The sequence below is a fragment of the Nelumbo lutea genome, chromosome 2, assembly GCF_056320005.1.
Source record: "Nelumbo lutea isolate HS-2025 chromosome 2, American lotus-T2T, whole genome shotgun sequence".
NCBI lineage: Eukaryota > Viridiplantae > Streptophyta > Magnoliopsida > Proteales > Nelumbonaceae > Nelumbo > Nelumbo lutea.
Genome location: NC_142685.1, coordinates 631,885 through 647,189, shown reverse-complemented (window position 1 = coordinate 647,189; position 15,305 = coordinate 631,885). Strand labels below are relative to the sequence as shown.

General features: G+C 41.6%; 1 protein-coding gene across 2 annotated transcripts; it reads right to left on the bottom strand.

Moving 5' to 3' along the window:
- Window positions 1-376: 376 nt before the first annotated feature.
- Window positions 377-5,416, bottom strand: LOC148867977 (uncharacterized). 2 transcript variants are annotated; one of them, XM_088972879.1, is made up of 5 exons: window positions 5,035-5,416; window positions 4,286-4,391; window positions 3,478-3,560; window positions 1,425-2,345; window positions 377-1,047 (listed from the first exon to the last, which is right to left on the bottom strand). In XM_088972879.1, the coding sequence occupies exons 2-5, from the start codon at window positions 4,338-4,340 to the stop codon at window positions 646-648; spliced, it is 1,461 nt and encodes a 486-aa protein (XP_088829005.1). In that variant the 5' UTR covers window positions 4,341-4,391; window positions 5,035-5,416; the 3' UTR covers window positions 377-645. The 2 variants fall into 2 exon arrangements, with proteins under 2 accessions (XP_088829005.1, XP_088829004.1); XM_088972878.1 differs by having other exon boundaries at window positions 3,478-3,601; window positions 5,035-5,414.
- Between the last annotated feature and the right edge of the window lie 9,889 nt (window positions 5,417-15,305).

Here is a 15,305-nt window from a genome sequence, read left to right as displayed (position 1 = left end):
AAAACACCTTCGGGTTGGATGGGGTCCAACCCGAAACCAGTCCATTGACACCCCTAGGAATGTCCACGGTAACATTGATATACACATATGCATAGCTTAACAAACTGATACTATAAATTTCATTAATAATCATGTAAAAGGTTAGACAATTTAAAATAAACAAATTTTAATAAATAATAATTATTATATGCGATATAAAAACTACATTCGTCTAAAACATTAGTCATAAAAAAGTCTTTTAAATAGATAATTAAGATTATAGAGGCAAAAATATTCAAAGTTGGTATGATTGTGGGATTTATGGCTCGAGAGTCATGCCTTTGCTGATACTTGGCAGTGAAAAATAAATAAATAAAAACTTTGCACAAATCTGCAGTAAGACCTGGACAATTACTCTCTAGTGTCTACCTTAGATTCACTGAAATATTATTTCATCATCCTCCTCTCTATTTACTGTTTTACTTTTTATACAAAGGGTACAAAACATAAAACCCTTATGGTACAAATGAAGTCGTACTACCAAAAGGGACAACCTGAGAGAGAGAGAGACAGTTTGATGGTTTCCATCTTGGAAAAATAATAACTAAAAACAAAAATAAAAGAAACAAAGGAAAAAGGGCATCAACATCACAGCCATTTTAGAGATTATAGAAGACCAAATGGCTCAGGAAGTGGCTCAAACCGGTGATCGAAGGTGATCCCCTTATCAGACTTATCATCAACGTTGTGCAACCAGTTAGTGTTCTTCAGGTCCTCTTTGAGCAGAATTGCATCATAACGGGAGCTCTCGTAAATGTCCATTTGACTCAGTTTTGCTGAAAGCCGACCATCACCTTCCTCAGCCTCATTATGCAGGGACTTATCAATACAGTTTCCATTCTCTGAGATGCCTCCATTACTGCTGGCGGGTGGGGCACCATTACTGCTGAGGAAAGACGAAGCATCCAAGACACGAATAGGTTGGCTTTTTAGGTTACTGCGGATGCTCTGAGGGAAAAGAGTAGTTCCAGACAGAGAACGGACGCTCCCTGTGCCATTTCGGATGTCCTGCGTTATAGAATAAAGGGCTTTTAGTTAAGAGGTAATAATGTAGATTTAACCTCAAAGTTTAATAAATAGATGGGGTAAAAAGTAGTCAACCCCTTTAAAGACCTGCTTGGTCAGAATTTGGATCTGTGGAAGATTTCTAACCATTTTATATATGAGGGATATCAGATATGTTGGCATACATCATATGCACACAAAGATATTTCTTGAGAATTTAAAAATATTACTCAGGAATATCAGCATGGCAGACTGAATGGCTTGGGCTTCAGTCCGACTTTGCATGGAACTTCCATGAGTCAATGACAGCAAAGTCAGAATGGAGTCTCCTGACATCCACACTTGTACTTTCTGTTTTCCTCCTATAACAAGAGATATACCATATGCCTGAGAGCCATGTCAAGTGACTTTTTTGAGATTGTTCTTCCAAATCCAGCACTCTCACTAGTAGTTGTGGGTTTTGTTAGTCTCCGGACTGTAGGCTCCAACACTGGTGGTGTCTTCTGCAATTCAGGTGCCTCAACATCATGTCCATTGGTGTGCAAGCGGCCCCTCCCTGAAAGTTCTGTAAGTCTTCCCCTTGAAACAATAGGTGATGACTGCCTTCTTGGTGGATTCACAGGCCCAGATGTCTCTAAGTTTCCCCTGACCGTGACAGCAACACTTGGCCGAGACCTACCAGCAGAAATGGGCCTATCTGGCAATGTGGTCCTCAGGTTTGGTGGTGTATCATGTGGGAAATCAGGAAGATCAATAGGCTGTGGTGATGGCCGGGCCCTTGGGCCTGGGGAGCTTCCTCGGGAAGCAGGTACTGTGCTTCGGCCATTTGGAAGGACCCGCCCAACAGATGCTGAGCGAGCTACCACTGGAGCTGGCCCTGGAGCTGCTGTTTGGGTTCGACGGGTAGGAGTTGATGGCCATGAGTTTGGTCGAGATGCAGAACTTAAGTTTGCAGAGACTTGAGGCCTAGAACTTGGGGTAGAAGGCCTTGAGTTTTGGGGCCCTCTTGGCTTATCAACTGAAGAGATGTTGGGGCCAGGGTGGGATCTGGTTGGTGTCGATGGTCGCGATGACAATGGCCGAGCAGATGGGGTGGAAGGTCTCGTAGTAGAGCGGGTAGTAGGGGTGGATGGCCTGGATGAAGATGTGACTGATGCTGAGCTTGTGTTGAGAATTGAGGAAGATCTGTTGGAGCTAGATGAATAGGTAGTGTAGTGCATGGTAGAAATGGAAGGACGGGTAACAGAACCACTTCTTGTTGGTCTTGATGAATAGTTGTTCTCTGAGTGTGTCATAGAAAGCTGAAAGAAAGAGAAAATAAGAAATTAGCCATGCATATTCTATTTACTATTTTTGAGAAGAGGAAAATAAATAAAGCATAGAAACACAAAGAGGTTTCTCTCTCTCTCACAGACACACATTAAATAAAGGAGAAGCTGTACCCTGTTCTTTGTATCTTTTACTTACTATCTTAAATTTTATCATATAAAATAATAACATTTTTTAGTTGCTAATTTGACATGAAATTGCTCCATTAAATGCTGATTATATTGGTATTATTTTTTGAAGTATTGAAATTAGTATATTTGAAGTACTATTGTTAGATATGTTGATTTGCCGTGAGGAAATTAATGTTGTTACTAAATTAAGTAGTATGTATGCTGGATGGTATATAAAGTTAGGGAACTAGGCAAAACTTTTTTTCCCTTTCTTTTATGAAATTCTTAACACCTAGGCACCCCACTGTCTCCTAGAATCGCCTAGACACCTTGACAACTATGCCATTGTAAATAACAGTCTTTGCTGGGAAGGTGGCACCGCTGATGATAAGAGACACTTTATGGGGAGAACTGGACTAAGTTGGATTTAAACCAAAGCCAAAGCAAGTCGAACAGCACAACTTAAACTGGATCTGATCCACTGGAAGGCCTATCTTCGAGTTGAGTTGCCTAATTGAAGACCTCTGCTTAAAACCTTGCTGATCAACAAGGGAATCAAAAGACGGTTTAGTTTAAGTGGAAACTTTTAAGAGGGAATACTCCAGTTAGAACCAATCAGACATGTCACACTCCCCTCCATATATATAGAAGACCTCTAAGGGGTCCCATCACTCAGTAAATCATATAAGAAACTTCACTAGTTTATCAAATTGGAAGAGCATAACCATCAGATATAAAGATTATTTTATATTGCCAATGGTTAAACTAAGTTCTTTTTTATGTTCAAATTTCAAAAGACTGCAGTAGATTAGACGGGTAGTAGCAATTATGACCAGATTGCACTCATGCTCTCCCCTAGGCAACAAAAACAGTCAAGAGGAGGGAGGAGAAACAGTTATGAAGGTGATGTACACCATTGCAGTTTTAGAATAAATAAATTTATAACTTAGATCAAAGTGAATAGTGATGAACAAGAAGAAATTGAAACATGTACCCTTGAAGTCTTAGTTGTGGAAACTGATCTAACCAAGGAACTGCTTCTTGGAGCCAGTAAGGTTGGAGGGGACTCACTTGTATCTGATGAAGAGAAAAGAGGTGTCTCAGGAGGGGTGAGAAGCCTATTCATGGAAATTAAAGGAAACAAACATTAGCTGTCAAATGCTAGTTTGAGTTCAATTTTCTAATTATAAATCATCTATCTAAGAATATACTTACACCTATTTGTTAAGGGAAAGAAGAACATATATACAACCATACTTGTCAGTGGTAAGATTATATCATCAACCTCAAAGACTTAGAAACAAAATAAGTTTGTTTCATTTCCATACTATGCCATTGTGAAAAAAGAAGATTCTTTCACAAAAATGTGATTCCACAACTAGATGAGTACAAAAGGAACTTGCAAAACAGACTCATTTTGGTTGAGAATTGACTCGGGTTTGTTGGGCTAGGAGCAATAACTTGATCATAGCCTCTATAGACCAAATAATACGATGAGAAACACCCAACAACATTCTCAGGCAAGAAGATCCTAGCACTGTCGGAACTCACACTAACAAAGGATCTAGACTTCAAGAGGAATTGAATTCCCATTGTCTCTTACTGGTTAGCACTTAGCTAAATAGAAAATGCAATTAGCGAATAGAAGACCACCATGGCCAACCAGAGAGATGGAGAGAAATTTATTCAATATAGGAATGAGACTATTAAAGCTAGCAAGCAAGTAAATGACAAAAAAGTGATCCGAAAGCTAACAAGCATACAAATTACATCAGGGAGAAAATTATGGACAGAACGCATACCAGTCATAATCATGCTTTCCCCCATCCACTGAAGAGAGTAGATCGTCGATTCCATTCCTCGCTAGTTTTACTGGTCCAACCGATATTCTCCCCAATTTCGTCAACACTGAAGGCATTCATAACCAGAGCTATTAACAAATATGATATTTTTTTTCTTAAGAAAATATCAAAATAACAAATTTGACTTTGACTAATTTCTTCTCAAAAATTTATCAGGAGGAAGTCAAACATTGGCGACTTGGCGTTCCTCCTGAAGTATTTAACTAAGCAACTAGAGTTATAAAGGGCGAAATGACAAACAGAAAATAATAATGATAAATAAATTGTAGAATCAAATAAAAACGAAAAAATGAGAAAAATATTTAACATCATTCTTAGGCCAGAAAATAATACTATAGTAAATATAAAGTTCTAGCGAAGAAATACGGATGCCCTCTAAATTTGCACAGGTGCACCTACAAACATCAACCTAATCCTAATCAACATCAAATTGATCAGTTCCTCTTAACAATTTCTATCGTCTCGCTGAAATAGCAAGACCAGCCTGCCGGAAGCCGACAATTTTGAAATTGAAAAAAAAAATTCAGGATATTAATAGAAAATGACCACAATGCTCCTATATGTGACCTCAATCCCACTACTATCAAAAGAATAAGATAAGTTTAGAGGGGGTATTCTAGTCGATTCAAGTTAGAAAACGGAAAAGATCCGGGAGATTCAAACCGAGAGTCAGGCGGTGAGATCCGTACCGTCTGGTTCGTCAGATGAAGTGATGGGGAGGCTCCGGCGGTTCCTGGAGAAGAGATCCAAGTTTTCATCCGTATCTCTCGAGATGGCAGCGTTGCTCCGACCTCTCCGGAGTTGCGATCCCGCCGGAACAATCCTCCCTCCGGCCAAAGAATCCCTTGAGATGCGATTCATATCGACGAATCTGAAAGAAAGACCATGGATAACACAGAGAGAGAGAGAGAGAGAGAGAGAGAGAGGGGGGGGGCTGTGGCAGAAAATGCAATAGTAGTTACAAAGCGAGAAGTATAGCTGACGATGTTCTGGGAGAGAGAGAGAGAGAGAGAGAGAGAGAGAGTCGTGGATCTGTATTTGGTGCAGTTGTGAGTAGTGACTACGGAGCTCTCGCTCCTTGCCATCCCTATCCCTATATATACGGTTGGTTATGCATATTACATAATAATACATTGTCTTGTCGGTTTATTACCAGTTTACCACATCCACACCTGGGCTCAGTGTGGTTTTAGTTTTACTGCTTGGTGCTTATTGGGTATAAGTAAAAACGATTTAGTTGGTGTCTCCTCTCAATCTCTCACTGACAACTCACACCGGCAATTTGAGCCATCCGATTGAATAGGATAAAATTGATGTTTGAAAAACCCCAACCCCATTAATCAAGATATGAGTCAAAATTACTATGACACCCTTCGTTGACCCTAAGATATTTGTTATTGGGAGTTGGGATGATCGTCGGCCGCCCGGCCGGGTCAGTGACTCTGCATTTATTATTTTATTTTGGTAGACAAATAAATATAATAATAATAATAATAATGATTAGTGAAGAAGCATTACATTATGATCCATGATGATGGTTAGAGAAGAGAGAGAGAGAGCAGCTAATGCCTAATGAGTAATCTATGATCCCAACATTTACACAAGATATATATACATATTTATGCCTCAATCCCATAATGATATAAAAAAATTAAGCCAGGTCATTAGTTTACGATCATTTACCAATAGTTGGATATATGATTAATGAGTAATTAGTTACGGCAATTAATGACCCACCATTGCTTTGCCTGGAGTCCTTTGCTTTCAAGTTTCAAGTTTGAAATTTTGAATACTCTCTTTTTCTTTTCTTTTCTTTTTTTTTTTTTATGATGGCAAAATATGATTAATTCTACATAACATCCACATTGCCTCCCAGTCCCTCTCGGGTCTCCCCCCTTATTTTTAGTTTTTATCAAAGCTTAATTTGAAAAAAGTATAAATACAAATATACATAGTATAAATACATACAAAATATACTCTTTTCAAATTAAACCGATAAAAGGTCTTTCGGAGTGAAAGACGACGTCGCAACCTTTTGTAGATATCTAATCTTTATCTATCAAATCAAATCTGTTTTTTCTTTTCTTTTCTTTTTAAATTTTAGGCTTAATATACATAGATACAAGGCAAAGACGGTAACTCGTCGTAAGGGAATGTGGTCCTACCATTTCCATTGGTCTATGGAAGCACGTGTCCTCGTCAGATTTTGCATTTATTCTATATCTACATATAAACAAGGAGTCGGGAGGAATTACAAACATTAACATTAATTAATTATTAGCATCTTGTATATGTAATGTAACTAAGTGTACAGGAGAGGAGAGTGGAGAAAAGGATAATAATGTGGGCGTTGTCCAATGTCCACCCATCAAACCCGTAAAAGATACAGATAGTACTACTACACTGGATCAGCTAATAGATCTACCCGTCCTCCGGTTCGAGCATCTGGGCTGGGTCTGGGTGAACTGGTCCATTAAATATTGTTGTCTTGTTGGGTTTATTATCATTATTATTATATATGGTTGGTCTTGGTCCATGTCCATGTCCATGAAGTGAATAATATTAAATAAGAAAATTACGCGGCTTAGATAAATTTATTGCAAACTAAATCCTTCCGACTTAAAGCTAAAAGCTAATTGCCTAACGGTAATGGACCACTCAAGCACATGGTCTGCATTTGCATTGCAAGAGATTTACCATCCATGACCATAATATATGGCCATGAGATGGGATCAATGGAATCATGGGAATGGGAGGGAAGGGATGACGATATATATATATATATATATATATGGACTAATAGGCAATAACCACGAATAATACAGAGACCTTTTACAACACAAAGCCTTGCTTTGAGAGTTTGACTACACTACACATATCTTCCATACATGAATCATCATGATATTGCCATTATTAAACCAAACATCCGGATGTTGTAATAATTCAGTAATTCACCCCCAGCTGCCTGTGTTATACTTTTGCAACTGGGGTGTTATTGGTTGTGGGTCGGATAAGGGTGAGCTGACACTCTGGAATCTGAGTATGCCTCCACAGACCCGACTTCAAATTGTGTGAAAATCCGAATTTAAACTTGAGCATCCATGATCCATCCCATTGGAATAATCAAGGAAGGATTTTTATACAATATGCTTGATTTACTGACCCGATGAATAGGGATTGTCTGTGGAGGACCTCCATATAAAATCTGCCACGTGTTTGCTTCCCATGGGCCACGGTAACCATAGAGAATCAAACTAAAAGCCCATCATTGCATTATTTATCCCACAATAAGAGTCCGGATCACCTGCCAATAAAATACATTCCAACAACCTCAGACCATACATCTCATACGACCCAATCTCATGGTGAGGTATGCGGTATTAGATCATGTTGGTAGAGGGTTAGAATGTGTATTGTTGGCCAAAGATCCCAACTCCACAAGAAAACTTGATCACACCTGTGCCCCACATTTGGGAGTAAGGTGTTCCCAATACACTGTTGGAATATCCTGTGGGAAATTTGTGGGGCGCAGATGGGAATTCAATGAGAGAAAACTTGCTAATCTGTACACGGTACACGAGTTCAGATCTGTGCCTCACAACGTCCCATAGCACATCTCCACCGTGTATTGGGAACACCTCCCGATGATGACACCATCATTTCTGATACTATCGTCTCAATACACGGTGGAGATGTGATATGAGACGTGGGGCGCAAATGTGAATTCTACAGTACATTCTGATGTATCGACTTTCAGTTTCAGCTATACCATAATTTGAGGACACGTAGCAAGTTTTTTGGCACAGACACCTCTAGTCTCTAGAACGTATGTACTGTGAGTTACAGTGAAGTGTGTTCCTCCAATATTGCTGGTAAATTTATGATGCTGGAAAGGATTAAAGAATTTTGATCAATCAAAATCCATCCATGAATTTTGATTTTGATAAATAGTATGCATTGATTGCCACGTTTATGATGCGGTAGTAGCATCCAAATTCCAAAGAAAGGAGGATAAGTGCATATATAGCCCAAACAAATTACTTTATCCTTATTTGGTGCGGTAATAAATTGGCATCTGACTGGCTAGTGGTAACAAAGCACCTATCCGTTCAAAAGAGAAAAGACCATCTACTCCATCGATCTTGTATTGAAAAAAAGGAAATTTCCTTTGTCGTCGTTTAAAGTTATATATTTGATAGTAGCTGGTAATAAAACTGGTCTCCATCTGGATGTACATATAGCTACGACTACCAGCCTACGTGTACATATATAGCTATTTATTAGTTAGATGGATGTACATAACTATTTATTAATTAGATGCTGAGGTTAGATGGCTTTGGGTTTACGGTTTACGGGTTACACGGGGATTGGAAATTGAATAAGTAAGAGGATCAGGATTCTCGTCCCTGCTCCTCTACAGGATCAGATCAGATCAGAGATGTATTTGACCAGTGGCTACCACGGCACTACCATCATTCCTTGAAAGCAAACTCAGCTCACGCTTATTGAGATCAATGGGAATAGCATGCAAGTTCCATTTGAGAATTTCGTGAGTTGTCCTCACGTGAATGGGATCGAGCGAGAGAGAGCTTGTTTATTTAAATTATAAAGTAGTAGAAGGCACGTGCTCCCCATATGCCGGCTGTTTATTTAATACTAATTTTTTGGTATTTGCACGCTTAATAATACAACGAGGATAGCATATAAAAGTAAGACTAGCTTTCGTTCAATTGTCCTTGATGAGGGGTGATTTGACATTCCACCGACCTAGTCACACGGGGTGGGTATTATATTCCCTGTATCTAACCTCAACCCTCAAATCATCCCCCATTCCTGACCCGACCCCCAAATCATCCTCCATTCCTATGCCCGATCCCCAAATTGAGAGAGAGACTCCAGACTTGCGACTTGCAGTAGATTCAGATATGTAACATCTCACATTTGTAATCTGTTTAAGACTTCAAAAATCAGAAATCAAATGCATTAAGTAGTTGAGAGAGAAACTAAGAGAGAGAGGACCATTGCGGGCTTGCGAGTTGCGGTGTTGCCTCACCTGAGAGAGAGAGAGAGAGAGAGAGTACCGACAGGCACGGTGGTCGGGAACGATAGACGAAGAAGGAAGAACAAATCAATGGAAGAAAAAGAGTAAGGTACTAGGGTTTTGAGTTTCAAGCTTTCAACCGCCACCTTTGTTTTTTCTTCTTTGTCTCTCGGGTGGTAGTAGAAGAGAGTCTCTCACAGAGTTTTAAGTTTTTGTCTTTTAGTCATTTACTTTTTTACTTTGAGTTTTTGTAAACTGTGTAATGTTTAATTAATTTTTAATTGAAATTGTTATTTGTCAATCAAATAATATATAATATAATAATATAAGTATTATATGAATAATGTATATATATAAATCGGAGTTGGGGCACGGCGAGGATTGCATTTCCCATCCCCGTCCCCAAACCCAATTAGGGATTAAGTGTTAGCCCCATCCCCAATCCTGCCAAACCACTCCCCATACCCAACCTTGCCGGATAGGGGAGCCCGAGTACCCATCGGGGACAGGAAAATTGCCATCCCTATCAGCGCCACGTGGATAGTCGTGTATTTCGCCAAGTCAAGGAGAGGCACCCCAGAATAAGTCTAGGGCACCTCATACACAGCTTGGGCACCTCGGCAGGGCAGCTAGCAACACCTCATCCAGGGCCAACCTGTGGTACCTTTGGTACCTCATCGTGACCGGTTCAAAGGACCTCAGCATGAGAAGTGACCTCCTTCGAGGACTTTCCAACATATGGTAACTCGTCAGTACCAGTCTAAGGGACCTCGGCGTGAGGAGCAACCCCCTTTGAGGACTTGCCAACCTGACTGAGGTCCAGGTAGCAACCTACGAGATGTGCTTACCAACCTCCTCCACGTGCATCCTATCATTCCCGGGTCCTCTAGAAGTTAGCTCCCACACTAAATGTTCCGGAAGAAGGCACAAAGACCTAGTCTGCATGTGAAACTACCTCTAAGGACTTCAAACCAGTCAGCCACATCTTCTCGGAGACTTCGAACATGGTGCATGAAACTCACGCCAAACAATGCCTATATAAAGGTCTCACTTCCAACCTCATGAGGAATGCACAATTTAGCTCTCATAGTACTCTAGCTCTCTCAAAACTCTTTGTTGACTTAAGCATCAGAGTGCCTTGGGTTAAGCAACCTGGACACTCTGATCTCTCTCTTCTTGTAGCTCGACCAGGCGACCTACTCAGTCCAGCATCCTAGCTACTCGCCAACAGGGAGCTACCAAATCGTGAATCATCAATTGGCACCATCTGTGGGAACACTATACAAAGCCAAGTTCTCACCTTTCTCAAATCCTAAGCTCAATGGCATCCTCAAGCAACAATGTCTTCAACAACGTTAATAACAACGCACGTATTGGTGATGCTATCACAACCCAAATAGTCTCCCAGCCCTAACTACAAGGCCGCACTACAAATCAAGCCCTCCATGGCTCCCATGAGAATTGGTAGCTAGCTGATTGTGGAGCCAGCCTCGCAGGTCGAACATCTCTTGGTTCCCATGAGAGTCGGTGTCCCGCAAACAATAGATCTACCCCCTCAAGTTGAACCCCCGCGATAGCATAGATGCACCCGCAGCCTCAATACGACTTATCAGCTTGCGGGGTGAGCGTAGTTCCAACCTGGTCAAGTTAAACTCCACTTCTAGCACTCCAACTAAGGCAAACTCGAGCAGATCTCAAAGAACATCAGCAATTCATGGTCAACCTGATGAACAAAAAAAAAAAGGAAAAGCGAGGAAAGGAAGATTTCAGAAGCCATTTATGGGAGAATTCCCTACAACATATTCAAATTCCACTAACTCGCAAGCTCGACGTATAGCAGTCCTAAAAATGTTTAGTGGTTAGTCCTTGTTTGGATATCATATCTTGTCCATACCATTGTCGAACCCTATATGGAAAGACAGATCCTCCACTAATCATCATTCTCATCACCATCCTCACCATCATACTCAACGTCGTCACCCTCCTCTAGAGTAGTTGCCTCTTGTTCAACCTCTTGGGTCAAATCGTCCGGAACCGACTTAAGCAAGATAAAGCCCAAGTCATGGTCTAGGTATAGGTGTCGAAGAAAGCGGTGGCACAGGTTGAAGCTCCACTTTAGAAAGGGTACCGCCGCTTCAATTCTCTCTTGTTCAAACTCTAAAGATTGGCGAAAGAGCTCAATAGCAACAACTTCAGCTCGGTGAATATTGTCAAAGAGTCTGGCTTGCTGTTCCTAGAGCTCGTCGCTTAGACTGGCAATCATCCCCCTAGATTCTTCTAGCTCGCAGTTCATACTCATGCTAAGGGAATAGAACTGCTGCCAGTCCTCCTTGGCACTGAGACAAGCCTCTTCTAGTTGAGATTGGAGGGATTCTATGTTGGCCCTCGAGGCGGTGACCCGATCTAGCATGACTTGACCCAGCGAATTGATCTGTGAACAGAAAAATGGCTCAATAGGGGATAAATAATGTAGCAAAGCAAGTTTTTCGCAAGGATGCATGCCTGCATGGCATTCTGAATGATCTAGGCACTGACTTCAGAGAGATCAAGCTCATGATACATGCAGACATCTTCTGGAAGGAGAATGCCCCTTCCCATACGAAGTGCCACGTATGGGTCATGAATCCAATCGGTGATAAAGCAATTGACTCGGGTACAAACAGAGAGATCTCCATGCCGTAAGGAGTCGTCGCCTCATCGAAGTGGGACGTGCTCATCGGTGGTATTGGAGCAACGTGAGCAGGGTCAGTCTGCATCGAGTTGTCACCCTCCTCCAGGTCAACTGCATCACGACAACCTTCTGTCGACCTCTCTTCTACCGCATGGCTAGACTCACCAACCGCCCTCCTCTTCTTCTTAAACAGCTTTTGAGTTGCGTTTAAGATCGAAGAAAAGATAGTCATCTATGTGATCAGGAAAAAAAACTCAATTGAGAGACAAGAGGCAAGTATCGTCGTTCAACTAGGAACTCGATGAGCACCGATTCAACTAGGAACTTGTTGACCAAGGAGCTTCATTCAATCAGGAGTCTAAGGTCATTCAGCAACTCCTCGTTGAACTTGATTTCATATCTTCTTGGCTTGCACCTCCAGGTCGTTGACATTGGCTAGCCTTCATAACGACTCAGAAAGAACTTTGTTTTCTAGTTCGTGATTTTGGACAAAAAATTGCCCGAAAGCTTAAACTCAGATTGGTAGCTAATGTAGAACCAATAAGGCTCATTGGGAACCTTCTTTATACTACATAGCCCCAAGAAGACATCTATATCTAAGGGGAAACTGAGATGATAGCTAAGAGAAATGGTCCTGATTGAGTTTGTGTGCAGTTGATCCAGTACCAAACCGTAGCATTAGAGGATTGCATAGATAAACGAATGAAGGGGAAAGCAGATCTCAGCAACGAGGGCTTCCATGAACACGTAGACCTCATTCTGTCCATGGCTCCACAGATATTACTCGTCCATGGGCTGGATATAGTTCAAGTCATTAGGAATCTTATAGGTGTTAATTAGATCCACTATCTCCTCGTCGAGGCCCCTCTAGGGGAACCTCTTCGCTCTTGATCCGAGGACCCCCCCCCCTCCCCGGCTCAAGCATCTGGGTAGCACTCCCTCTCCAACCCTCTAGACATGACTAAGAGGAAATAGAGACTCACCGACGATAAGTGGAAAAAGACGAGTTGCCAAAAACTACCACTGTCGAGCCGGAGATCATCAATGCTTCACCAATCTTCACCCTAGCATAAGTCCAAAACCGGATAGCGAAATGGGGCCCTTGAGGGTCCCCCCAATTTACTTATAGAAGCACAAACCACAGATGGACCATATTTGCCCAATCCAACGGTCCAAGAAGAAGCCCGTGTTCAAAAATTTGAAGGGCGTGCATGCCATTATTCAAATTTTGAAAGCACGCCCTATTTCAAATTTTGAAAAGTCACGACCAATTTCAAGTGCATGCTTGTTTTTAGACTAGAAATGTTGGCTTCACGTCAATAATAGCTCGACAAGTCGACCAACACAAGCGGACTAACTCAACCGACGTCCAGAGCTGGTCACCTCGGGCCTCATCTTCAAACAAGTTACACCCTTCATCGAACTAGTCGTGGGTCGAGTGTGGGGGCCAATTGATGAGGGGTGATTTGGCCCTCCACTGACCTAGTGAGACGTGACATCCGTCTTCACCGCTTAACACCTCAGCGCTACTTGGATAGTTGCGTATCTCACCAAGTTAAGGAAACGCACCCTGGAATCAGTCCAAGGTGCCTCATACACAGTCCGGGCACCTCAACAGGGCGGTTAGCAACACCTTGTCCAAGACCGACTTGTGGTGCCTCTGGTACCCCCTCGTTACCAGTTCAAAGGACCTCAGTGTGAGAAGCAACCTCCTTCAAGGGCTTGCCAACCTATGGTACCTTGTCAATACCGGTCCAAGGGACCTCGACGTGAGGAGCGACTTGCCTGACTGAGGTCCAAGTGGCGGCTTGCGAGACGTGCTCGTCAACCTCCTCCGTGTGCGTCCTATTCTTCCCAGGTCATCTAGAAGTCAACTCCCACACCGAATGTTCTAGAGGAAGACACAAAAACCTAATCTACATACGAAACTACCTCCAAGGATTTCGGACCAGTTAGTCACGTCTTACCAAAGATCTCGAACGTGGTGCGTGAAACTTGTACCAAACAATGCCTATATAAAAGTCTCACTTCTAACCTCATGAGGTATGCACAATTTAGCTCTAATAATGCTCTAGCTCTCTCGCTTTTTAGCTCTCTCAAAACTCTTTGTTGACTTAAGCATCGGAGTGTTCACCCCGAGTCAAGCAACCCGAACATTCTAATCTCTCTTTTCTTGAAGCTCGACCAAACGACCTACTCAATCCAACGTCCAAGCTGCCTGACAACAATAAGCTACCAAATCACGCATCATTAGTGCCGCATGGCATGGGATGGGTACCCATACTTAATTACCAATGCCATGGATGATCATTTATGATCCAGCCCGCTATTGTCTAGGCTTGGCGGCCATATTTCTGTAAAGCCCTGCCAGCCCAGACCTACATCAAATCTGCACATAATGTGAGTTGGGCCCAGGCCAAACAAGCCTTTGGCCTGGCCCAAAAATTATTGTATATATATATTATCTTAAAACATTTTATAATATTTTACTAAATATATATCTATGTAAATGTAATTATAATATAAATGGCATTGGCATGTATTCTGGTATTATATATATATATATATATATATAAACATATACATTTAACTTTTTAAATATGTTTTTCTATAATTATGAACATGAAGTTGAATTAAAATTTTAATTTTCATTCGTACGGCCCAGCCCAGATGTCCAGCCTGGGAATGGGGTGCGGGCTGGGCTCAAGCAGGCCTTTATTCTGTTGATACGTTGTAAAAATCCAGCCCGAGCCCGGCCCACTATCAAATATAGGAACAAATCAACAAAACAATACCCTACTCCTATCCTATTCCAATGTGGACAGAAGTATTGACTATTGAAACAAAACCCAGCTACTGGCTACTGGAGATGCTTGTTCTAGCCTTGTAGGGTTTGCATTTTCCTGCCCACAGGCGGCCCAGATTAAGCATATTATTGCCATTTTCTGACCACGCTAACGACGACGAATGAGAGAAAATTTGTCACGTCCAAAAAGCCATGTCACAAGACAACTGAACCGTGCTCTGTACTCTACAATCTAGATGAGCAGTAGAGAAAGGTGGATATGTTAAAGAAGCGATTGTGAATGGAAGGCTGTTTGCAATTTGCAGTTCTATCCGCAGGGTATTGCTTGAGATATTTATGGATAGGTAGACCGTAGACATCTTCGAGTTGTATTGTATTTTGTATCAGGGTATTCCGGTATTCGTGGGTGGACTCTCTGACGTTTTGTAGACTAATTGATTGT

Coding starts and splice junctions, on each gene's coding strand:
- LOC148867977 (XM_088972878.1), bottom strand. CDS start 5,206: ATGAATCGCATCTCAAGGGATTCTTTGGCCGGAGGGAGGATTGTTCCG. Junction 4,392..5,034: donor TTCATCTGACGAACCAGACG/GTACGGATCTCA, acceptor GAATGCCTTCAG/TGTTGACGAAATTGGGGAGA. Junction 3,602..4,285: donor GGAAAGCATGATTATGACTG/GTATGCGTTCTG, acceptor TTCCATGAATAG/GCTTCTCACCCCTCCTGAGA.